Source organism: Anomaloglossus baeobatrachus, chromosome 6 (genome assembly GCF_048569485.1).
Source record: "Anomaloglossus baeobatrachus isolate aAnoBae1 chromosome 6, aAnoBae1.hap1, whole genome shotgun sequence".
Lineage (NCBI taxonomy): Eukaryota > Metazoa > Chordata > Amphibia > Anura > Aromobatidae > Anomaloglossus > Anomaloglossus baeobatrachus.
The window spans coordinates 200,589,235-200,615,868 of NC_134358.1; the positions used below are offsets into that span (position 1 = coordinate 200,589,235).

At 47.9% G+C, this 26,634-nt stretch overlaps 1 protein-coding gene across 1 annotated transcript in view; it reads left to right on the forward strand.

The window, feature by feature from the left end:
• Window positions 1–23,314, forward strand: part of LOC142244215 (cytosolic non-specific dipeptidase-like) — a 40,361-nt gene extending 17,047 nt beyond the window's left edge. Inside the window, exons 8-12 of the mRNA XM_075316421.1 lie at window positions 2,219–2,379; window positions 2,586–2,750; window positions 6,101–6,242; window positions 14,339–14,486; window positions 22,705–23,314. Coding sequence (XP_075172536.1) covers window positions 2,219–2,379; window positions 2,586–2,750; window positions 6,101–6,242; window positions 14,339–14,486; window positions 22,705–22,768 — 680 coding nt within the window. The 3' untranslated portion in view covers window positions 22,769–23,314. The remainder of the gene's footprint in view (window positions 1–2,218; window positions 2,380–2,585; window positions 2,751–6,100; window positions 6,243–14,338; window positions 14,487–22,704) is intronic.
• Window positions 23,315–26,634: the final 3,320 nt, after the last annotated feature.

Here is a 26,634-nt window from a genome sequence, read left to right on the forward strand (position 1 = left end):
CTTCAACAAAGGTTATACAACTCCATCCTTGGCCAGCTTTCTGCAACCTTAATCACATAGAAAGAGAATGGCAATTATATGTGTATGAAGAGATTAGAGAGATTGTATGAAAAGGACATCAAATCCAAAGACATCAAAAAAGAGGACATAATGATACCTGATCACATGTTAATATATTGCAGGATCCAGACAAGCCTTCATGATAAAAGGCGAAACCACTCACACAACTACCAGTCATGGAGGGGGTGGGTGTGTAGTATTATTAATGCACACAGATAAATGCCGGCTATAGTCTATAGTGATGTCTATGATATTAGATCCTATTTTCCCCTTACAACACTACAGGGCCTAGCTACATCCTGCCAAGATGACAAAAATATGAGGTATTAGTTAATATTTTGGCTAAAATATGGGCGTCAAGGGGGGCAACTGTTGCAAAGATGAGAACAACCTTCTAATTTGGCTGTCACAACTTTTGGTATTTCAGTTGCTGACATTACAGAAGTCTTTTAATACCCTTTAAATAAACAGCCCCTAACAGTAAAAAAAATATGCAAAATATTTGGTGGCCCCATGATAAAAAAAAACCAATAAAGGTAATACAGTACTAGAAAATGGCACCTAAATTACAATTTGAAAAAAGCAAAGCTTCATACAGATTTAGCATAAGAAAAATTAGTGATATAACTTTTACGAAGCCAAGGACCCAATAAAATATGCCTGGTCTGAATTTTTGGGGACTCCTACAAAGATAGAAATGCACAATTAAGGTATTTTTATTTACTAAAAGGGGTTGTCCATTATATGGACAATCCTTTCTCATTCCCATTTTGGCCTCATTAAAATAAAGAAGCTTATACTTAGATGCTGTGTCGGAGCCGTTCCTCCGATGCTGGTGCTTGCGTTTCCATGGATCACGCGAGTCCCGAGACCAATCACCGCTGGCTTCTCTCTCCGCCTTCAGATGTATGAGTACTGCACAGGTAGTGAAAGCTGTGGCTGTCCACTCACTTGTTGTTGATTACTTATACTGTACATCCTAAGGCCTGCGACACACACATCCGTGCCGCCGGTATGTGTTTGCCATTTTTTACACGTACCGGCGGCATGGAGACACGTACAGCAATGCTACCCTATTGGAGGAGGCACACACACGTAAAACTACACGGAACGTGTGTCTGTGTCCGTTTGTACGTGTGGGCGTTTTTCTACACGCTGACATGTCAGTTTTTCTCCGGCATCACGGGTGTCACACGGCCCGCACCCATACCACACGGATGTAGTGTGGATGCGGTCCCGTGTGACACGTGCCGGAGAAAACTCACGTGTCAGAGAAAAAAAAAAAGCATAACTCACCTTCTCCTGCCCTTCTGTCTCTGCCGCTGCTGTCACTTTCTGCCGACCGCCGCTCATTATTCTCATTTAATATTCACTTCACTGCGGCCGGAAACAGCAGCAGCGGGGAGTCGGCAGGACTGGAGACCGAAGATCAGCACCACAGACAGCAGAATGGACCACGTATTTAAATTACCTGTTCTCCATATGTTATCACGGATAGGACACGGAGAACACACGTGGCCCGCACGTACCAGAGACACGTACTTACCTACACGCAACACGCAGGGAAAATACGTGTCTCGCGGCACGTGCGTGATTTTCACGTGAGTGTGTCGGAGGCCTAAGGTAGAGAGAGAACCCAGCGGTGATTGTTCGTACGGGTCGCGTGACGTCACAACCTCACTTGAGCCCGGGTAAGTGGTGTCAGCAATGGAGCGCCAACAACCCTGGAATTGTGCTGGCACGGCAAGTGAGTATAAACTTTTTGTGTTTTTAATGGGGCCAAAAATGGAAAATGAGAAAGGGTCATCCTAGTAGTGGACAACACCTTTAATATAGATCAGAACTTTTCTTGAATTTTTATTTCAAATCATTGACCTGAAAAATCACATTGTCAGGTCAATTTTACCAAACAATGGAAAAAAAACCTAAAAAATGAAGGAATTTTATGTTTATTTAGAAAATTTTATTACAGTTACATTTTTTGAATGATGTCATTTGAAACTACAATTTAGCAATAAAATAAGCTCTCATATTGGTCTTGGAGGAAGGAAAGGAAAATAAGAAAACAAAATCTAAAAAAAAAATATTGTAAAAAGCTAATTATTTTTAAAATGTACATAAGTATGGCATGATCAAGTTTGCTCTTGTCCTTTTCTAGGTGTGCTTGCAGATGTGAATGGCAAAATCTTGATACCAGGTATTTATGATGATGTTTTGCCTGTTACTGACAAAGAAAAAGAATTATACAGAGATCTTGAATTTGACTTGAAAGATCTGAAAAGAGATACAGGAATAAATACATTTTTACACAGCACAAAGGTAATTAGTAACATTTCTCTATTTTGTAGAGATAAAAAATATTAACATGCAAATAAGCAACAAGCTGTAAAATGTAAGTTAGAATGTGGCATAAAAATTACATTTTTATGTTGTAAATTTACATGAAAGGGTCTGTGAAGTCACCGATGGATACAAAACTAAACCTTCAGCCATTTAGTAGTTTACTTCCCACTCTTCTATTTCAGGAAGATTTACTGATGTACAGATGGCGGTTTCCTTCCCTGTCAATCCACGGCATTGAAGGAGCTTTTTCTGGATCTGGAACTAAAACTGTTATACCTGCAAAGGTTATTGGGAAGTTCTCAATTCGTCAAGTTCCTAAAATGAATCCATCTCTTGTTGAGAAACAGGTATGTTTATAATATAATATTTATCAGGTTAGATTTAATTATTTACCATATTTATATACATGTTATCATGCAATAGATACTTAAAAAGGTTCTCTGAGAATGTGATAAAAATGGCTGCTGTGTCATGTCCAAACTGCAATCTGTCCTAGTCACATTCCAGGACGAGTTACTGCCTGAAGAAACACAGCACACGACAAGTGTCTCAACTGCCAGAGGAGCAGCATCGTGATCTGAATTGCTCGCTCAGTCATGAAGCAGAGCTGTAGCAAATAAGGAAAAAACAAAAACACAAACTTGTCCTTGGGAAAGTAAGCAGAATGGCCCATTATTCTCAAACTTCAGTTCTCTGTGCTTATACAGGCTCTTCGTCCTGTTGTAAACCCATCAGGCTAACAGAAAAGAATGGCTTTACAAATAAGCACAGAGATTTCATCATGGAGAAAAACAGCCCTCTGCGGGACAAGTTATTTTTTCTCTTGCTAAAGCCCTGCCCTGCGACAGAGTGAACCGTCAGGATCACAGAGCTCCTCCTCTGACAGTTGAGACAAGTCTACAACTGGGTTTCTTTAAGCTGCAACTTGTTGTAACACATAACTAAGATTGTAAGGTGAGAGCAATGTAAGACCCCACTCCGTCCGCTGTGCTGGATATCTTTATTCAAATACGTGCAGGGTAAAAGGCTGAAGCCGCACTGTGAGCTGGCTCCTCAAAGAGGGACGGCCGCCGTTTTGCCTACTGATTAGGCTTCCACGGGTCCACACCCGGGTGGATCCGTGGGAGCCTAATCAGTAGGCGAAACGTTCGGCGTCCCTCTTTGAGGAGCCAGCTCACAGTGCGCCTTCAGCCTTTTACCCTGCACGTATGTGAATAAAGATATCCAGCACAGCGGACGGAGTGCGGTCTTACATTGCTCTCACCTTACTACCTATGGACTTCTTAGTCTGACCAGCACCCCGCTTCTGGACACGTGGTTTTTCCAGCTCTCCACCTGGAAGCAGGCGATACCGCAGGTAACTGGCGGTGGTGCAGGACCTTCTCTGCTGCATCACATAACTAAGATTGGTTTACAGCTTGGAATACAGAATGTCATAGAGCTAATTTTTATCAAATTTTCAGAGAACCACTTTAATAACTAGTTACAACTTTGTTTAATTGTATCCCAAATATTTATTGATGCTGCGAAGTGTATGCAAGTTTAGCACTATAATTTAGAAAAAATGATCATTAATTTTCCTGGTTCTGATGGCTTTCTCTGCTCCCCCTCCCTTTTGTTAACTAGAAGGAGAAAAGGAAGCGGTTATACACAGATCTGCAGTAGAGAGGGGAGAAACTATATCAGGTAGAGAAGAGAAAACAGGCTATAGACAAAAAGAAAAACACTTATAAAACAGATAAGAGCTGATACATTACAGTAAGTAAAGACAGCAGCACCCTGGCTACATACATAGCTGACATCCAACTTATATTCCTGAAGGAGATACTCCCAAAAATTAGAAAAAATAAACTTGGATCACACTACAAGCTTCATATCAGTGGCTCAGAAAATGATGAAGACATCAAGATTGCACACTGAAACTAGGCAATTTGCTTACTCAAAAGCATTCACTAAAGGCCCTGTCACACGCAGCAATATCGTTAGCGATATCACTAGCGAGCGTACCCGCCCCGTCGTTTGTGCGTCACGGGCAAATCGCTGCTCATGGCGCACAATATCATTTGGAGCCGTCACACGGACTTACCTGCCTAGTGACGTCGCTGTTGCCGGCGAACCGCCTCCTTTCTAAGGGGGCGGTTCGTGCAGCGTCACAGCGCCATCACTAAGCGGCCGCCCAATAGAAGCAGAGGAGCGGAGATGAGCGGGCGTAAGATCCTGCCCACCTCCTTCCTTCCTCATTTCCGGTGGTCGCAGGTAAGCTGCAGTTCGTCGTTCCCGAGGTGTCACATGTAGTGATATGTGCTGCCTCGGGAACGACGAACAACCTCCGTCCTGCAACAATCAACAATTTTTTGAAAATGAACGGCGTGTCAACGATCAACGATAAGGTGAGTATTTTTGATTGTTAACGGCCGTTCGTTGGTGTCACACGCAACAACGTCGCTAACGATGCCGGATGTGCGTCATGGAATCCGTGACCCCGGAGATATATCGTTAGATACGTCGTTGCGTGTAATGGGGCCTTAACATTATTTGCAGTAATTTTTTTTTGCATGGCAAAGTTGTCCATAGCTTTTAAAAAAAAACTTGTCATTAGAGACTTGAACTTTAAAGTTTATTGTTCATACTGAACACAGGGTTTACAAAAAAAATCAGTGTTCGAGTTTGGAGATCGGGTGCTTTACGTATGAACACCAGTCCAGTGAGCATCACTGTGCTCGGGTACATTCAGTGTTCTTCCCAATGTGAGCCGCTTGCAGTTTCTGAATGGCTGGCACTAGAGGTAAAATCAGCATTGTCAGATGTAGTAGTGTGTACAAAAAAAAGAAAAAGCTCCGCTCTTCCTACCCCGGAAGTGCTTTGTTTATGGCTGGCTGTAAGTGGGCATAGAACCAAACTGCCCAATCAGTGACTTCCAATGAGGGTTGGGTCAAGGTTGAGTCCAGAACAGAACTTTATCTAAAGTCCGGCTGCAGCCGCAGAACCAAACTTTAACGGGTCTGTTCATCTTTACTTGTCACCTCAAAATAACATTACTCACCTGCATATATAGTGGTAATCTGCAAGTAAATAGGATTTAAATAATGCTCAAAGGAGCAGCGACAACAGGGAGAAAATGAAGTTATATTTTCCCTGCAGCCACTTGCTTCTAATCACACAGTGAACAAACTGTAATTTCTCCCATGCAATGTGTGCAGAGCAGGTTGTCAATCAATGTGCAGCGAAATGATTACGGGGCACTCACTGTGTAGTGAGCAGTGACTTTTAATTGTTGGCACTGCTCAGAGGTATGGAAGCCAGCGGCTGCAGGGAAAAGATAACTTAATTTTCTACCTGAAGATGCTGCACTGGAAGGCCAAATACATACTCATAGGGAATTTAAACAGTGAGCCCAAATGGTAACATTGATGATAATATCTGTAAAGCAATGTGGAAATTAATAGAACTGTATAAGCAAGTAAAATAAATAAAAAAACAAGCCTGCCAGACAAATTTACTTTCAGATTACCACTATATCTATTTTCCTTAGAAAATATAATTATACATATATGGGTAATGTAAGAATTCTGAACTAGAAAACGTTGAGTAAAAATTATCCAATACTTTAGATCCCTACAAGTAGGATCCATTACAAAATGGAAGTGATCTCTGACAAACTACCATTTCCAATGTAATGTTCTTACACATTTACTAGGTATCTGAGTACTTGGAAGCCAAGTTTGCAGAACGGAAGAGCCCTAACAAAATGAAGGTAACCATGGTCATAGGTGCACAGCCCTGGTTAGCAAATATGAATGAAGCGCAATATATGGCTGCTCGGAATGCGGTTAAAAGAGGTAATATAGTAAATGTCCATTCATCAGTAATAGAATTTATAGAATGTAAAGCAGCATGTCATATTAAGTAGTATATTGATATAGAAGATAAAGATGCTGTAGAAACAGTGGAAGGATTTATGCTCTAATAGTATACAGATTCCATGTTTAATCTGATGTGCTGTTCTGGAGACAATAATGTAAACTAAACCTGTGCTGCCGCCTCTATTCACAGGCATGCAGGGGTTAGAAAGTGATGACATATGCTAGCATTATACCATCATTTTCCCTTACATTTATACCAAGTCAAAGTGACACGATGATATTAAAGCAATTGATGGGACAACCCCTTTAAATGGAATTTGTCAGCAGGTTTTTGCCACCTCATCTAACAGCAGCATAATGTAGATTCTGAATCCAACAATGTATCACATAGATTACTGGCTGCAGCCGTTCTGACACAATCTAATAATTGAGTTTTTAGCATGTAGCTGAGCCCAGGGCGCTGTCCCGCTCACACCAGGCTCTTAATAGAGAGTGTGCATTTACTGTGAAGTGTCAATCACAGCAGTGATACAAAAACCAGGATAATTGTGTGTTACGAGGGGGACCCGGGGAAGCGTGCCAAGATGGGAAATGGACAGCTTCCACCGGTCAAGGTCCACTGTGCGGTGTAAGGGACCGCTGCTATGGTGGGTGAAGAGTGAGCGGGTTGCTGCTAGCGATCGTCTGGAATGTCACAGATGATCTATGTACACCGATCTGCCCTAACCCGTGAGGGTTGTATGGCACGGATCTCACGGCTCGGTGTACCTGTTGCACGGGGAAGCACAGAGGTGCCCACGCACGTGTGCCAGTGGAAGTCATGAGAATATGGCACGAGGGTAGCACAGAGGTGCCCACGCACGTGTGCTTTCAATAACCAGGTGAGTCCGGTGGAGACTTGAGGAGCTCACCTGGGACAGGAACACGGCCTGTTGAAGGGGATACTGCCGGAGCAGCAAGGTAGGAACACGGCCTGCAAACCAGGTGCTGCCTAAGCAGCAAGGGCCAAGCCCACAGAATACAGTAATGCCTGAGCAGTGGCGTGGCAGCACGCTGCCAGACATCCAAACATAGAAGGACGGTTGCGCGCCGCCATGATGGCAGGAGGAGCTTTTAAGGAGGTGTCGTTCCACCCAAGGGCGGGCGCGAGGCGGAGATGACGGACTTGACCCAATCAGGGTCCACGACGTCCCAGCCTGGCCAGTCAGGATTCACCACGTCACCAGCCTTGTCATCAAGCCGTGTGACGTCAGTGGGCGAATCAGAACCCACCACGCATTGCACATGCTCACCCTCCTGCCTCTGGGAAATAGAGGCGGGATCCTCGGTCTCACAATGTGCAGAGATAACGGGAGTCTCACTGCTTCCCTGAGCAGTAAACCTCTGCACATTGTGCAACCTTGCAGACCTTCGGGGCTGCTGAGCAGGAGGGCCTGCGGCAGGCCAGGAATGGGAGACCGCCTCACTCCTTGTAACAGGAGAACCACTAGGTGTCACCCTTCTGCTGCCTCTCTGAGAAGGTATCTCCTGCACACTGTGCAGTCTGGCAGACCTTTGGCGCTGCTGAGCAGGAGCGCTCGTGGCAGGCAAGGAATGGGAGCCTGCCTCAGTCCTTGCCTCAGGAGAGGCACGAGATGTAACATTACCCCCCCGTCTAGGCCCCCCCCCCTGTCCGTGCTCGAAGGCCGCTATCAAACCCGGGGCGCGGATATGATCCTCCAACTCCCAGGATCTATGCTCCGGACCACGGCCGGCCCACTCCACGAGGTAGTACCTCTTGCCCTGTATGACTTTTGTCTCCACAAGTTTTGCCACCTCAGGGTCGTCGGACGGGGAGTCTGTTTGAGCCGGCAGGGACCCCGAGAATTTATTAGGTCGTACGCGTTTCAGGAGGGACACGTGAAAGGTGTTGGCTATAGCCCAGCGTGGAGGGAGCTGGAGTCAATATGCCACTGGGTTTACCTGCTGTAGTACTTTAAACGGACCCAGATACCTAGGGGCGAATTTGGCTGCCTGTACCTGTAGGTTAACATTCTTAGAGGACAGCCATACTAGGTCACCAGGGGCGAAGGATGGTGCAGGGCGGCTGCGAACATCAGCCGTTGTCACCATCTGGTCTTTAGCCCTCTTAAGAGCCTCTTGGGTGTCATCCCAGATCTCCCGGGCCTTGGTCGCCCAATCCTCCACTCTAGTATCGGGTGACGTAATGGGCATCGGAACCGGGATTCTGGGATGTTGTCCGTTATTGAGTAGGAACGGAGTCTGGCCAGAGGATTCACGGACCGAATTGTTAATGGCGAATTCGGCCCAAGGAAGGAGGTTAGCCCAGTTGTCGTGATGCGCGGAGATAAAATGGCGGAGGTAAGTTACCAAGGTCTGATTAGTCCTCTCCACTAGTCTATTGGTCTCGGGATGGTATGCGAAGGAGATGTTCAGCTCTATCTGCAGGAGCTTACAGAGCTCTCTCTAGAAGCGAGACGCGAACTGGGGACCCCGGTCGCTCACCACCTTGTCAGGCATGCCATGCAACCTAAATACATGCCGAATGAACAAGGTGGCGAGAGCACGTGACGTCGGGAGTCGTGGGAGGGGCACCAAGTGGACCATTTTAGAGAAGTGGTCCGTGATGACCCATACGACCCTGTGCCCTGCTGACTTGGGCAGATCTCCCAGGAAGTCCATCCCTACCACTTCCCAGGGACGATCCGGCACTGGCAGTGGGTGAAGAATACCTGCCGGTCTCTGCCGGGACGGCTTATTCCGAGCACACGACATACAGGCTCCCACATATTCCTGTATGTCCTGGGGTAGTCTCGGCCACCAATAATGCCTGGTCACCAGGTCTCTGGTCCTTTTGACCCCGAAGTGACCCCCGACCTTGGAGGCATGGGCCCACGATAGCACCTCGTTCCGTAGTTCAGGGGGAACGAGGGTTTTGCCAGGTGGCACCTGGTCCAAAGAAGTGGGAGTGACCATCCTCAAGCTGTCCGGGGGTAGTATAAGACGAGGCTCCTCCTTATCCTCCTCCAACACAACCATACAACGTGACAAGGCATCGGCCCGTACGTTCTTCTCACCGGCCAGGTGGCGGATAATAAAGCGGAACCGGGAGAAGAATAAAGACCAACGGGCCTGCCTTGGGTTCAGGCGTTGTGCTTTCTGGAGGTATGTGAGGTTTTTGTGGTCAGAAAATACCTCAAATGGATGCTTCGCACCCTCCAGGAGATGCCGCCATTCCTGGAATGCTAGTTTCATCGCCAGTAACTCCCTATCCCCTATGGAGTAGTTCCTCTCGGCCGGAGAAAAGGTCTTGGAGAAAAAGAAACACGGATGCTTCCTTCCTCGTTCGTTTTTCTGGTACAGGACTGCACCTGCACCGACCGAAGAGGCGTCTACCTCCAGTAGGAAGGGTTTGGAGATGTCTGGACGATGAAGGATGGGAGCTCTGGAGAAGTGAGTTTTGAGAGTGTGAAATGCCTCTACCGTTTCCCGTGTCCATGCTTTGGGATTAGCGCCCTTGTGGGTAAGGGCAATGATGGGTGCTGCCACCGTCGAGAAGTTGGGAATGAACTGGCGATAATAATTGATAAACCCCAAGAATCGCTGGATCGCCTTCAGCGAGCAGGGCTCAGGCCAGTTCATCACTGTCTCCAACTTCCCCGGATCCCTTGCTAACCCCTGACTGGACACGATGTACCCCAGGAACTGCAAGGATTCCCGTTCAAAAACGCACTTTTCCAGCTTAGCATATAGCGAATGGGTGCGGAGCCTCTTAAGTGCTCGGATGACATCCCTCCGATGGGTGGTAAGATCGGGGGAGAAGATAAGAATGTCATCTAGGTATGCAACCACGGAAAGATACAAATCCCGGAAAATGTCATTCACAAAGTCTTGAAATACGGCGGGGGCATTGCAGAGTCCGAAGGGCATTACTAGATACTCGTAGTGACCGTCCCTGGTGTTAAAGGCGGTCTTCCACTCATCGCCCTTTCGGACTCGCACTAGATTATACGCCCCGCGTAGATCCAGCTTTGTGAAGACCTTTGCCCCGCGGAATCGATCAAATAGCTCAGTAATGAGGGGCAAAGGGTATTTGTTCTTGAACATGATTGCATTTAATCCCCTGTAATCGATACAGGGGCGCAGATCCCCTTCCTTCTTCTGCACAAAAAAGAACCCTGCACCAGCCGGTGAAATAAACTTGCGAATGAACCCCTTCGCCAGGCTGTCCTGAATATATTTGGACATAGCCTCCGTCTCTGGAGCAGAGAGTGGATACACTCTGCCCCTAGGGGGCTCGGAGCCTGGCTTCAGGTCTATTCGGCAATCATATGGCCGGTGGGGAGGAAGAGTATCTGCGGCCCTTTTGGAAAAGACATCCCTGTAGGCCTCATAAGGTGTTGGTAAACCCGGCCCCCCTGTATTCCCTGAGGACCCAACCGACCTAATGGTAGCGAGTGGTTCGGTAGTCACGAGGTGCTCTCTACAGGATCCTGCCCAGGATGAGATCTCCCCTGTTGCCCAGTTGAGTATAGGAGCATGCTGTCTCAACCAGGGAAGGCCCAGTAGGATCTCATCCGTCCCCCCTGGAAGCACCAGGAAGGACACCTGCTCATGGTGTCCCGGTGGTACATTCATCCTGAGAGGGATGGTGATCTGGGTGATAGGATCGAGTAGTATGGACCCGTTGACTACTCGGACCCTGAGTGGCTTGGGCAACAGAACCAGGGGAACTGAGTATCGGGTTGCCAGGGAGGTAGAGATGAAATTGCCTTCAGCGCCTGAGTCCAAGCAAGCCAGGGCAGAGAAGAGAGTAGTGCCGAACTGCAATTGGGCGCTGATAGTCAACCTAGAGGGAGAGGTAGCGTCTAGAGTCCCCCCTCTGATAGAAACTAGACGCTGTCTTTTCCCGACGGTTTGGGACATCGGGTAGCTATGTGTCCCCTCTGCCCACAGGAAAAGCAGATGACACAAGACCGAGAACCTGGGGCAGAGGAGACCACCTTGGACACCTCCATTGACTCCACGGAGTCGCCTACAGGACTGGCTGGGAGACCTGTCTGATGGAAGACGGGAGCCAGACGCTTTTTAGGCCGAGAAGACGTGGGTGCTGAAGAGACCTCGAGCCTTCGCTCCACCTGGCGGATGTCTATGTGAGAGGCAACCTGAATCAAGGACTCTAAAGTGGCAGGCACCTGACGCGTGGCCAGTGCGTCTTTGACAAACCCTGCCAGGCCCTCCCAAAACACAGGGACAAGGACCTTATCCGGCCAGTCCAGCTCTGCGGCAAGTGTCCTAAAGTGTACAGCAAAGTCCCCGACTGAAGCGGACCCTTGCCGAAGTCGTAAGAGGCGCAGCGCGGAGTCGTGGGTGACTTGAGGCCCGAGGAACACCATTCTCATGGCCCCAAGATAAGCTGTTAAGTTATTCACCACCCGATCTCCACGCTCCCACAACGGCGTGGACCACTTCAGCGCTCTCCCTGTGAGCAGGGACTGGACGAAGGCTACCTTCGCCTTCTCGGTAGCGTAAAGAGTCGCGGACAGCTCTAAGTAGGTGGTAACCTGGTTTATAAAACCACGGCACTCAGAGCTGTTGCCGCTAAAGCGCTCTGGAAGCGCAAGGCGAGGAGACCTTCCGCCCAATAGCACATCCTGGGTAGCCGCCTGGGTGGCGACTGTCGTCAGAGTAGTCTTATCGGAGGAAGACTGCTCCACTGCTGCCAATCGTGACTCCAACTGCTGCACATAATGCAGCAACTGCTGCTGCTCTTCAGCCATAGCCAGACCTTTGGCGCGACCGCAATGTTACGAGGGGGACCCGGGGAAGCGTGCCAAGATGGGAAATGGACAGCTTCCGCCAGTCAAGGTCCACTGTGCGGTGTAAGGGACCGCCGCTATGGTGGGTGAAGAGTGAGCGGGTTGCTGCTAGCGATCGTCTGGAATGTCACAGATGATCTATGTACACCGATCTGCCCTAACCCGTGAGGGTTGTATGGCACAGATCTCACGGTTCGGTGTACCTGTTGCACGGGGAAGCACAGAGGTGCCCACGCACGTGTGCCAGTGGAAGTCACGAGAATTTGGCAAGAGGGTAGCACAGAGGTGCCCACGCACGTGTGCTTTCAATAACCAGGTGAGTCCGGTGGAGACTTGAGGAGCTCACCTGGGACAGGAACACGGCCTGTTGAAGGGGATACTGCCGGAGCAGCAAGGCAGGAACGCAGCCTGCAAACCAGGTGCTGCCTAAGCAGCAATGGCCAAGCCCACAGAATACAGTAATGCCTGAGCAGTGGCGTGGCAGCACGCTGCCAGACATCCAAACATAGAAGGACGGTCGCGCGCCGCCATGATGGCAGGAGGAGCTTTTAAGGAGGTGTCGTTCCACCCAAGGGCGGGCGCGAGGCGGAGATGACGGACTTGACCTAATCAGGGTCCACGACGTCCCAGCCTGGCCAGTCAGGATTCACCACGTCACCAGCCTTGTCATCAAGCCGTGTGACGTCAGTGGGCGAATCAGAACCCACCACGCATTGCACATGCTCACCCTTCTGCCTCTGGGAAATAGAGGTGGGATCCTCGGTCTCACAATGTGCAGAGATAACGGGAGTCTCACTGCTTCCCTGAGCAGTAAACCTCTGCACATTGTGCAACCTTGCAGATCTTCGGGGCTGCTGAGCAGGAGGGCCTGCGGCAGGCCAGGAATGGGAGACCGCCTCACTCCTTGTAACAGGAGAACCACTAGGTGTCACCCTTCTGCTGCCTCTCTGAGAAGGTATCTCCTGCAGTCTGGCAGACCTTTGGCGCTGCTGAGCAGGAGCGCTCATGGCAGGCAAGGAATGGGAGACTGCCTCAGTCCTTGCCTCAGGAGAGCCACAAGATGTAACAATTGTGGTACACTTCGCACTGCTGTACAAAGAATCACTCCAAATAATAAAAGCAATGGTGATAGATAGAATAAACCATCACCATTGCTTTTATTATTTGGAGTGATTCTTTGTACAGCAGCGCGGAGTATACCACAATTATCCTGTTTTTTGTATTGCTTCTGCCTTTGGCACGTGGGATCGGCTGCAGCTGTTATATGTCTCTATATTGGATGTGAGTCTCACAACCTTTCCAGGTGAGCGGTTTTCCTATTAAAAAGTCACCATATTTTACACTGGTAAGACCCTATTGCGCTCCTTAAGCCCGCTTTACAGTTTACAATATATCTTACGATGTGTCGGCGGGGTCACGTCATAAGTGACGCACATCCGGCATCGTAAGGTACATTGTAGCGTGTAAAAGCTACGTGCGATTGCGATTGAACGGTAAAACATTCATCGCACGCACGAATCCTAAAAATTGAACGTCAGGAGGTTGTTCATCGTACCCGGGGTAGCACACATCGCAGTATGTGACACCCCGGGAACGATGAACAGATCTTACCTGCGTCCTGCGGCTCCCGCTGGCTATGCGGAAGGAAGGAGGTGACGGGATGTTTACGTCCCGCTCATTTCTGCCCCTCCGTTTCTATTGGCCGGCTGCCGCGTGACGTCAATGTGATGCCGAACGTCCCTCCCACTCCAGGAAGTGGATGTTCGCCGCCCACATCGAAGTCGCATGGACGGGTAAGTACGTATGACGGGAAAAAATCGTTTGTGTGACACGGTCAACAAATTGAACGTGCCGCACATACGATGGGGGCGGATACGATCGCATACGATATCGTATGCTTAATCGTAACGTGTAAAGCAGGCTTTATATCCACAGTTTTTTTCAATCACAGCAGGGGGCGTGTTGGACTGTCATGCACATGAGGTTCTAGTCCTGTAATGTTAATCACAGGGTAATAAACCCTTTAGATTATGTAAATAATAGCTCACATACATAAGAGAAGCATACAGCACAATTGATTTTTTTTTTTTAACTCTTACAACATGCCATCTTCCGCTTACATAGCAAATACCTGTTGACATTAAATGCAGTTTACAACTTTAGCCGCAGCTCCCTAGTGTAAGCACAATACACATTGCTGAATGCTTAAATTTTAGTTCATTTTCTAATCTGCTGTATATCTCTATCCGCTAGTGTTCAATGTTGATGCGGACATGATCCGTGCAGGAGGCACAATTCCAATAGCAAAACATTTTGAGGATGTTTTAGGAAAAAGTGTCATGTTACTTGGTATTGGGGGACCAGATGATGCTCCTCACGGCCAGAATGAGAAAATAAGCCAGTAAGTGTTTGAATGATATATATTTTAAAGTGAAGTTGCGTTTCTATAAAACATAAGGAATCTACTATAAACAATTTCTTCACATATACTGTACTGTCCAAATGTTTTAAGGAGATGTGGCAAAATGCTGCAAAGTAAAAATGCTTGAAAAGATAGAAGTGTTACTAGTTTATTTGTATCAATTAACAAAGTGCAATGTGAATGAACAGAGAAATCTAAATCCCATCAATATTTGGGGTCACCACCCTGTGCCTTCACAACAACATTGTTTTTCCAGGTACACTTGTACACAGTTTTTTAACCCCTTCCCGACTTCAGTATGACTGGGACGTCCTATTTTGCACTGCGATGCTGCCAATAGACTTACCAGTACATCCTGGTGATCGTGTGGGCAGAGGACCTGTGCCCGCATAATCACAGCAGGGTGCTCAGCTTACTTGACAGCCAAAACCTGGCTGTTACAGCCAAGGTTGTTGCCAGCACTGCTCCTGGCTGTTTAACTACCTAAATGCTGTGGTCTATAGCGATTGCAGCATTTAGGGGGCTGGGAGAGGAAGTGTATTCCCTCTCCCACCTGATTGGGACCCCAGCATCGTGATCATGGGGTCCCGCTCATTGCCATGGTAACCCAAGGTCAAATAACGCCCTCCAGATTACCTGGCAATGGCAAGCCTCTTAGACAAAGCCAAGAGCATGATCTAAGAAGCAATGTCAGTGTAATACTGACAGGTATAATGTATTGCATTGCTGGTGCATTGCAATACATTTTATTGCATGATATATAAGTATCTGCCTATATTTGTCAGCATTGAGGACACCATTAATCCTGACAAACCCCACATGCTGAAATTCCTCAATCTTGCATGAGATCTCCACTACATACCTCCCAACCGTCCCGGATACAGTGGGACAGTCCCTCTTTTGAGCCTTTGATCCCGAGTCCCGCCCGTGAGGTTGTTTGTCCCGGGCTCCACCCACCCACTGTAGCCCCGCCTCGCTGTTTCTCCCTTCTATTCATTACAGAGTCGAGCGCGCACTGCTGCTGAGGTATGAATCACCCCCTGCAGCAGAGCGACCCCCCCTGCAGCAGAGCGACCCCCCCTGCAGCAGAGCGACCCCCCTGCAGCAGAGCCGCCCCCCCTGCACCAGAGCCGACCCCCCCCTCCCCCAGAGCGGACATCCCCAGTCCCGGAGCCTGCGTTTCTCTGCAGCTGTTCTCTGATTCCCCGTGTGCGGCTTCTCACTGCTGCAGACACACGGGGAATCAGGAAGCTGAGGAGACCGTGCAATCAGCTCTTCTCTCTCCTGCAGATAGCACTGGCCAGTAATAACCTATGCAGAGTGACATCTGCAGGCTTCTATTAGCTTACCGATCAGTGGTCTCCTGCCTGTGAAGCTGCTGGGTCCTAGCTTCCCAACAGCTTCAGCTCTGCTTTATCCTGACTCCCCTACCAGTTAAAGGGAAACTGTCAGCAGAAATTTCACAATAAAAATAAAAGATTCCCCTCTGCAGCTCCTGGGCTGCTTCTAGAAAGGTCCCTGTTGTTATTGTGCCCCCTTTGAGACCTACAAAAATACTTTATGAAGTCTTACCTTTTTGTATGCAAATGTGTTTTTATGGTCACGGGGGCGGGCTGTCTGGCGTCCGTTATTCCCCCTCCTGCCGCTTTACGCAGTCCTCCATTGCTCATTTACATACACAAGGACGCCTTCCTCATGTAACTGTCCTCCCGAAGTTTTGCGCATGTGAACGCTTTTTCAGGTGATTGCGCAGGCACGAGATTATGGGCGGCGCTGTGATTGTCATCAGCAGCGTTAACCAAGTACCCGCCCATAATCTCGTGCCCGCACTTTTCCCTCTGACTCCACCGTTATGCGCAAGTGCTGGCCATATGAACCATGTTACCTATTCCTGCTTGCACGAGATTATGGGCGGGTACTTGGATGACTTTGCTGATGACAATCACAGCGCCGCCCATAATCTCGCGCCCACGGTAATAGGTAACATGGTTCATATGGACAGTGCTTGTGCATAACGGTGGAGGCAGAGTGAGAAGCGTGGGCACGAGATTATGGGCGGGTACTTGGATGACGCTGCTGATGACAATCACAGCGCCGCCCATAATCTCGCGCCTGCGCAATCACTTCAAAAGCGTTCACACTTTGCACAGTGCTCAGTCCCGCGAGAGTGGCACTGGGCATGCACAAAACTTCAGGAGGACAGTTACATGAGGAAGGCGTCCTCATGTATGGAAATGAGCAATGGGGGACGGCGTACAGCGGCAGGAGGGGGAATAACGGACGCCAGGCAGCCCGCCCCCGTGACCATAAAAACAGATTTGCATACAAAAAGGTAAGACTTCATAAAGTATTTTTTTAGGTCTCAAAGGGGGCACAATAGCAACAGGAACCTTTCCAGAATGCAGCCCAGGAGCTACAGAGGGGAATCTTTTATTTTTTTTGCTAAATTTCTGGTGACAGGTTCCCTTTAAAGGGAACCTATCAGGTGCAATCTGCACTCAGAGCCAGGAGCAGTTCTGGGTGTATATTGCTAATCCCTCCCTAACTGTCCCTGTATACACTAGCATAGATAAAGGCATCTATAGAAAAAGTATTTTTAAAGAGCTTATATCTTATGCTAATTAGCGCGGGGACTAGTCCCAAGGGCGTTACTTCACTTGGCTAGTCGGCTCACATAGCGTGTTAGTACTCACACAGGGGCGTAATAACATGCTAACATGCTATGCGAGCCGACTAGCCAAGTGAAGTAACGCCCTTGTGACTAGTCCCCGCGCTCATTAGCATAAGATATAAGATCTTTAAAAATATTTGTTCTTGATCTCTTTATCTATGCTAGTGTATACAGGGACGGTTAGGCAGGGATTAGCAATATGTACCCAGAACTGCTCCTGGCTCTGAGTGCATATTGCACCTGACAGGTTCACTTTAAAGGGAACCTGTCACCAGATTTGGGGCCTATAAGCTGCGGCCACCACCAGTGGGATCTTATATACACATTCTAACATGCTGCATACCTCCCAACCGTCCCGGATACAGCGGGACTTTCACGCTTTACGTTGTTTGTCCCGTTGCCACGGGCGGGACGGCCGGCTCCCGGGCTCCGCCCACCCACTCTCTCTCCGCCTCCCTGCTTTTCCCTCCTACCATCCTAGTAGACGTGGCATAGAGAAGGAGCGCTGCATGTGCTGCTGCTGGTACAGTAAACTAATCTCCCCAGCGCTGATTTCCCTCCCTCCCCCCTCACCCCCGGCCGGAGCCTGTCTGTGCGGTCGGCCGGCTGCCTGTCTGTGCGGTCGGCCCGCCACCTGTCTGTGCGGGCGCCCCCCTGCCGCCTGTCTGTGCGGGCGCCCCCCGCCGCCTGTCTGTGCGGGCGCCCCCCGCCGCCTGTCTGTGCGGGCGCCCCCCTGCCGCCTGTCTGTGCGGGCGCCCCCTGCCGCCTGTCTGTGCGGGCGCCCCCCTGCCGCCTGTCTGTGCGGGCGCCCCCCGCCTCCTGTCTGTGCGGGCGCCCCCCGCCGCCTGTCTGTGCGGGCGCCCCCCTGCCGCCTGTCTGTGCGGGCGCCCCCCTGCCGCCTGTCTGTGCGGGCGCCCCCCTGCCGCCTGTCTGTGCGGGCGCCCCCCTGCTGCCTGTCTGTGCGGGCGCCCCCCTGCCGCCTGTCTGTGCGGGCGCCCCCCTGCCGCCTGTCTGTGCGGGAGCCCCCCGCCGCCTGTCTGTGCGGGCGTCCCCCGCCGCCTGTCTATGCGGGCGTCCCCCGCCGCCTGTCTGTGCGGGCGCCCCCCGCCGCCTGTCTGTGCGGGCGTCCCCCGCCGCCTGTCTGTACGGGCGCCCCCCGCCGCCTGTCTGTGCGGGCGTCCCCCGCCGCCTGTCTGTGCGGGCGCCCCCCGCCGCCTGTGTGTGCGGGCGGCCGGCCGCCTGTCTGTGAAGGCGACTGGCTGCCTCTCTGTTCGGGCCGCCTCTTTGTGCGGTCGGCCCGCGCCTCTCTGTGCGGCGGCCCGCCACCTGTCTGTGCGGGCGGCCGGCCGCCTCTCTGTGCGGGCGGCCCGCCGCCTGTCTGTGAAGGCGGGTGGCCGGCCGCCTGTCTGTGAAGGCGACCGGCCGCCTCACTGTGCAGGCGACCGGCCGCCTCACTGTGGCTGCCTGCGTGTCCGTGCTGGAGGCCCGCCGGCTGCCTGTGTGTCCGTGCTGGAGGCCCGCCGGCTGCCTGCGTGTCCATGCTGGAGGCCCGCCGGCTGCCTGCGTGTCCGTGCTGGAGGCCCGCCGGCTGCCTGCGTGTCCGTGCTGGAGGCCCGCCGGCTGCCTGTGTGTCCGTGCTGGAGGCCCGCCGGCTGCCTGCGTGTCCGTGCTGAATGGGTGTGGATGGGGAGTGGATATGGGCGTGACTGTGAAATGGGTGTGGTTAGGGGGCGTGGCCTAAAAATTTGCCGCGGCGCGAAACTTTGTCCCTCTTTTCCTTCTTTAAAAGTTGGGAGGTATGCCACTATGCTTTACTGCTGCCTGCAAACACTCTGCTCACCTTCTGTTACAGCCAAATATTTCTCATTTTCACCCATCTGTTCAAAGCACCTGCTGAATTTTTTCAGTATCCCAATACCTATGTTTTTGAGCACAGTTGATTCACAAGGCCTTCTTTCACGTTGCAAGTATGAATTTCTGGACACAATTCTTCCATTAACACCACTTCTATCCAATTCTCTGAAAAGTACATTGGTGATACTGGGTCGCACTAGTTAATAGGAACCTGTTAACAGGTTTTTCCCTTATAAGCTGCGGCCACCACCAGTGAGCTCTTATATACAGCATTCTAGAATACAGTATATATGTCCAGGCAACTCTGTATAGCGTAAAAAAACACCTTTATAATATTCACCTAAGGGGCAGTCTGGTCCAATTGGCGTCGCTGCTCTTGCTCTGGCGCCTCCTCCATCTTGTGTGATTGCTGTCCTCCTTCTTCTAAAGCCTGTGTGCATGACGCATTCTACGTTGTCCACACAGGTGATCCTGCGCAGGCGTACATTGATCAGCCCTGCTGGGGGTAGATTAAAGTATTGTAGTGCGCATGTGCTGGCAGTCTTTGACCTTTCCTCGCACCTGCCGCATTATGGTACTTTGACCGCAATGCTGGCCTGTGTGGCTGATGTAGAATGTGTCATGCACACGTGCATCAGAAGGAGGACAGCGATCGCACAAGATGGATGAGGTGCTTGACCAAGAGCAGTGACACCTATCGGACTGTGCTCTTATAAACAGCATTCTGGAATGCTGTATATAAGGGCTCACTGGTGATGGCCATAGCTCATAAGGGAAAAACCTGGTGACAGGCTCCCTTTAATGCCAGTTCTGTTGGACATCTTCCAATTTAGAAGAAAAGTAAGCTTGGTGAGTCTCATCTGCTGCCATAGGTTTCCTTGGCTGATCACTGTGTTTATGGTTCTCAGAGTTGAGAGAAATACTGGCAGATAGTTATACATTATGCTGCGCCATCATGGATGCGTCTGTTTGGCTCCAACTTTATTTTGCAGCAGGACAACATACAGCCAATGTCATTAAGAACTATCATATAGGAGTCCTGGAAGTGGTTATATGGACACACCTCGGCATCTCAATATCAAGTCTGCTGTGATTACCGTATATGCGGAGACAGAAATATTTGTGCACGCTTACAGCTACAGAAGATCTGTGGTTAGTGCTCTAACATGTTTCTCTGGGATCCCCAGCTGAGAGCCTTCACAAACTTGGGATAAGTGTACCTAAAAGAATTAACACTTCTTCTTTTGAAAGCCTTCTTACTTTGTAGCACCTTTTCCACACCTACCTAAACCTTTTCCACAGCACTGTTTTTCCAGAATTACAGTTGAATATGACTGCCTCCATTTCTGAATTTTTTGAATAGCACTCCTATGAAACTTTGTATGCTCTAAAGTAGTGTAAATGTGTATTTAATAATAAGTGTATTAATATACTTAGTGATTGGCGACTTACACTTTCCAGCACCGCTCCAGTCCTCTTCCTACTCATGTGGCTGCAATTCTGACTCACCAGATCACACTGGGATTTATGTGTGAGTCAGAAATAATTTTTACAATGTAAAGGCCCTGTCACACACACAGATAAATCTGTGGTAGATCTGTGGTTGATCTGTGGTTGATCTGTGGTTGATCTGTGGTTGATCTGTGGTTGATCTGTGGTAGATCTGTGGTAGATCTGTGGTTGATCTGTGGTTGATCTGTGGTTGATCTGTGGTTGATCTGTGGTTGCAGTGAAATTGTGGACAATCAGTGCCAGGTTTGTGGCTGTGTACAAATGGAACAATATGTCCATGATTTCACTGCAACCACAGATCTGCCAAAGATTTATCTGTGTGTGTGACAGGGCCTTTAGTCTATAGAGCATCGTTTTGGCACTCTATAGACTTAGGCGGGCTTTACACGTTGCGACATCGGTAACGATCTATTTGTCAGGGTCACGTCGTTAGTTACGCACATCCGGCGCCGTTACCGACATCGCAGAGTGTAAACCCTAGGAGTGACGATCGGTGACACGTCGCTCCATTCCATAATGTTGGTACAATGTTGTTTGTCGGTCCTGAAGCACCACACATCGCTGTGTGTGAAGCCACAGGAATGACAAACATCTCCTTACCTGCGTCCACCAGCAATGCGGAAGGAAGGAGGTGGGCAGGATGTTATGTCCCGCTCATCTCCGCCCCTCCGTTAATATTGGCCGGCCGCTTAGTGACGTCGCGGTGACGCCGAACGCTCCTCCCCCTTGAGGGAGGGATTGTTCGGCAGTCACAGCGACGTCGCCGACCAGGTAAGTGCGTGTGAAGCTGCCGATGCTATAATGTTCGCTACGGCAGCGAGCACCACATATCACATGTGCGATGGGGGCAGGTGCTATCGCGCTCAACATCGCTAGCCGATGCTAGCAATGTTGCAACGTGTAAAACCCGCCTTACATTTTAAAGCAACTTCATTTGGTATAGGAGTGTGGAGTGGGATTTTACTGATGCCTTTTTCAATCTTAAAGTAAAAAAATAAATTTAACAAATATACATATTTAGTATTGCAGCATCTGTAAGACTAATCTTTAAAAATATAAAATTATTTAGCAGTTAAAGAAAATAATAACAAACCCAAGAAAATGAATTTAAAAGAAATCAACAGATTGTACAGTATGTACCCCAGAATAATATTAATTTCACCCCACTTGGATTTTTTCCCCTGAGTTTTAGAATAAAATATAATAAATTGAAGTGTTATTTAAAACTATATATTGTCTCCCCTATAAAATAAAGTTCTTCTACGCCTTGATTTCATAAAGATGCATAAAAAAAATAAGTCTAAATCCTTACAAATCCCTAACACATTGGAATAAAGAGAATGTGAAAATTACAGTTTGCTACATACGGTTTGATTGTTGTGTTACACCATAGTTTAAAGGGAACCTGTCACCAGGAAAATGCGGTCCAGTCTGCAGCCATCAAGTTATACAGCAGGAGGACCTGAGCAGTTTGATATATTCTTTTGTGAGAAAGGACTCAGTATAACCATGGGCATTTAAAATCTCTGCTGTCTTTGTTTTTGGTCCAACAGGTGGTCCTATCTGTGACAGCTATCTCTGTATGCATTCTTATACAAATAGAGCTGATAGTCACTAATAGGACCGACCTCTGGACTGAAAGGCGCAGAAAGGGCTGAGATTTAAAGGAAATCACTCAGGAGATTTTTGCTATGAAATCTTTTAGCTGTAAGATGTAGGTGCAATGAACATGATTCCTGCAATGTACCACTTACTGGATTGCTTGGTGTAGTTTGGTTAGAATCCCTGTTTTCCTTGTTGTAGATATGGAAGTGGTCACAATGCTCAGCTGTGTGTAACCTCACCCACACCCCTGATTGGCTGCTTCCTGTGTACACAGTACAATTTCATCAAGCAGCCAATCAGGGGTGAGGACAGGAGTACCCAGATTAGCTGGCCTGCCTGGCATGTGATGCCTAGTCCTCAAGTAATAATCTCCTGCTGATAAAACACTGATTATATTGATTAAATCACAATTATACCGAATGGTCTCTCACAAAACTATATATCAATCTACTCAGCTCCTCCTGCTTTATAATGTGATGCCTGCAGAGAGGACTGCATTTTCATGGTGACAGGTTTTCTTTATACAAATTGTATAACTAATATTTTTCTTTACAGGTACAATTACATTGAAGGAACAAAATTGTATGGATCTTTTCTTCAAGAACTTGCATCCTTCTGATTCAACTGAGCTATTACAAATTCAATATATATTGCTTATGCCTTGCTACATCGTCCGTATGTGCTATATTAGCAATTGTATACAATACAGATTTCTAATAAAGAAAAGAGAAATTCAACATAGTTATTCTCAGTGTTCAACATCACATCAAGAGACCAAGTAAAAGCCTCTAATTAAGATACCATTGTACCCCAGCATCTGCATTATCAGAAAGACGTTTCATACAAGATTCCGGCTTCAATTCCATTAATATTTACAGACTTAAGTTTCAGCAAATCAAGGTAAAAATCTGGCAATGGATTAATGGGAAATATTGTACGAAAACCCAACGAAAAAGATCAGTGAATACACCATTGTTTATTTGCATTCCTTATCATGAATAATTTATTGGACTTTCACCATTAATACTGATGATAATGACACAGCTCTATAACCTCTTATGTTTGGTGTAGGTTGTACATGGACTTAGATTCAATTTAATGAACTAATATGTGAATCCTTTTGTTACAAAACAATAAACTTATTTTTTGCTTTTAGCATATTAAACTGTGTCATGCAATTATTATTTGTAATATGACTAGGAGAAAGGCACCACAACATCTGGGCCATGTAAGCGCAGAGGATAATCGCTCCATTCCTCTTATGCATAAAATCTGCTGTTTAATAGTTAAAGAAACAAATGGCGTAATTTTCGTTTTATAAGACGCACCGGATTATAAATTGCACCCAAATTTATGGGGTCTGTTTTATAATCTGGTACGGTCTTACAGGGGATAGGGGGCAGCGGTGGTGGAGCGGGTTCACAGGAGGCAGGAGTAGTGCTGGAGTAAGGCGATATTGTGGGCAGAGCAGCGGGTCACCACTAGGAGCCATTATCCTTAAGTCCGCTGCTGGGAGATTAATGAGCCCAGCAGCGGTGAGTGTGCAGATGAGGTCTTGAGCTGAGGGTTACATCGGTGCATGCGCCGACTCCGGGCGCCCCTATTTGAAGCCTGCACCGCCGACATTTTCAGGATGGCCCCTGCCTCACTTCTCGCAGCAAGCACCAACACAGCGCCCGCAGCATTGCTTCTGCCTCCTGTGACCATTCTCTACTCCATCTCCCAAATAAGCTACAGTCAGCTTATAAGACGCACCCCTCATTTTCTTCCCAAATTTTTGGGAGGAAAATTGCATCTTATAGTCTGAAAAATACGGTATATGATTTCATGAAAGCTCAAGCCCACTGTGCTTTGAAAAATTCTAAACCAGAAGTTTACATACACTATCTAAAAAGACACATCTGCATGTTTACATACATTTCATTAGTAGTTCGTACCATTGGCCTTTAACTGTATGTGTTGGGTCATGCGTTTTGGATATCCTTCCACAAGCTTGTGACAATAGTTGGTAGGAATTTGGGCCCATTCCTCCTGAGACAATTGGTATAACTGAGCCATGTTTGTAGGTCACCTTGCTTGCACCTGCCTCTTCAGCTTTGCCCATAAATTTTCAATAGGATTGAGATCAGGGCTTTGTGATGGCCACTACAAAGCATTGACTTTGTTATCCTTAAGCCACTTAGTAACCAGTTTGACGTCCTTTCTGATGCTTCACTTCCCTTTAATTATTGGAGGTCCAAGCTAAACACTTGGCCCGACCTCTGCTTATACGCCTTGGAGGTGTAGGCCTGTCTGGCTGCTAGTGTGATGTCAGAGCATGTTTTCAGTTCTGCTGGGGCAATCATCACTGATAGGCGCACACACCTCTCCAACAAAAATGCACACAGACTTACTCTGATTAATATCAACAAGGACTGGATTTCTCCACAGTTTGTAATCCCTCCAGATGAGAACAAGCCAAACTAAATTCCCCCAAAAAGTTGATTTTGACTACTGCTGTTAATGTCCACCCCTTCCAATATAAAGTTGTTTCATTCCTGCGTCAACCATGACTCAGGTCATAGGGCTAAGTTTTGTAAACACTATGCACATTTTGCAGTGGTGGACAAACCAGGACAGTACTCCTATTCCAATCTATTTGTCATTGGAGACCCTTGTCACAGGTTGTCCCACATTATGACTGAGATAGGGGATAGATATTCAATAGAAATCTACTGTCAGTTACCATAGCTGGCAAAAAACATCCTTGGATTGTCCCACATTGTGAATAAGATAGGGGATACATATTCGATAGCAATTTACAATGATTGTTGATGAACAACTAATGGCCCTCTGAAAACTTGAATTGAGTGCTGCAGAATGGCATGGAGGAGGAGGGTAAAGCCCAACACTACAATGGGCGCATTGTAAACTGCTATGGACTATGTATTCCCCTGTCTAAGTCTCAATGAGGGGAGGACTGCCCAAATGTATAAGTAAGAGCAGTCCCTCCCAAACGTATGTTACTGGGCCACCTCTGGGTGCTTACCAAACTCAGGTTTCCTGACACATGCAGGCCCTCTGAAAACTTGAATTTAGGGCCGCAAAATGACATGGAGGAGGAGGAGGGTAAAGCCCAATGCTACAATGGGCGCATTTTCAACTGCTATGGAATATGTATTCCACTATCTGCGTTTCAATGAGGGAGGGACCTTTCAAATGTATAAGTAACAGCAGTCCCTCCAAAACGTATGTTACAGGACCACTTGAGGCCCCTTAGGTCAAAGATCAACATAACAGTGAACATGTTCTAGCTGGCCTTGTAAAGTGCTGGGGAATAGCTAGCTAGAAATTATGTATCAAAGAGGGACCTACAAAATGTATGTTAGGGCCCTCTCAATCGTAAAAGTAAAAAAAAAAGCCAAAACACTACATGTGAACAAACGCTAAAAGGGATATTTTTTTTTTCTTTGGTTTATTTAGACTTATATACAAGTGATTATACAGGAAAAACTGTTTCTTAACCTTTTTTACCTGGAAAATGCAATTTAGGTTAGGTTTGGAAGATGTTCTTGTGCATCTGTAAAAGTGGCATAATACTGTGACATACTTATTCCCAGAAACCATATGTGAGTCAGAAATGCATGCAGGCATATTCTCCAGACTCTCCCCATTCAGTTTCATCACTTTCCCATCTATTTCAGCCTTTTCCTCAGGCCCCCAGACCTCTTTGTTTGGTTCAGCAGAAAATTACTTGCATTTCCCATTGACTTGCATTGTACTCGCTATTCAAAACGAATACTCGAGTATTACAAAGTACTCCTTACAAGTGTAGCAATTACGAATATTACGGTAGTCGCTCAACTCTATTTGTTTGATTTTGAAAAAAAAGGGAAATATAGGCCATTGTTCTTGAGATGGACATCAAGTTTCCACAGCCCAAAAGATGAAAACCACTGCAACTACGTGTCAAAGAAGGGAATTTTGTTACTTACCGTAAATTCCTTTTCTTCTAGCTCTTATTGGGAGACCCAGACGATTGGGGTATAGCTACTGCCCTCTGGAGGCCACACAAAGCACTACATTAAAAGTGCAAGGCCCCTCCCCCTCTGGCTATACCCCCCCCGTGGTATCACGGGTTCTCCAGTTTTAGTGCCAAAGCAAGAAGGAGGAAGCCAATAACTGGTTTAAACAAATTAACTCCGAATAACATCGGAGAACTGAAAAACCGTTCAACATGAACAACATGTGTACCCGCAAACAACAAAAAAACATCCCGAAGGACAACAGGGCGGGTGCTGGGTCTCCCAATAAGAGCTAGAAGAAAAGGAATTTACGGTAAGTAACAAAATTCCCTTCTTCTTCAGCGCTCTATTGGGAGACCCAGACGATTGGGACGTCCAAAAGCTGTCCCTGGGTGGGTAAATAAATACCTCATGTTAGAGCTGCAAAACAGCCCTCCCCTACGGGGGTGTCACTGCCGCCTGCAGGACTCTTCTACCTAAG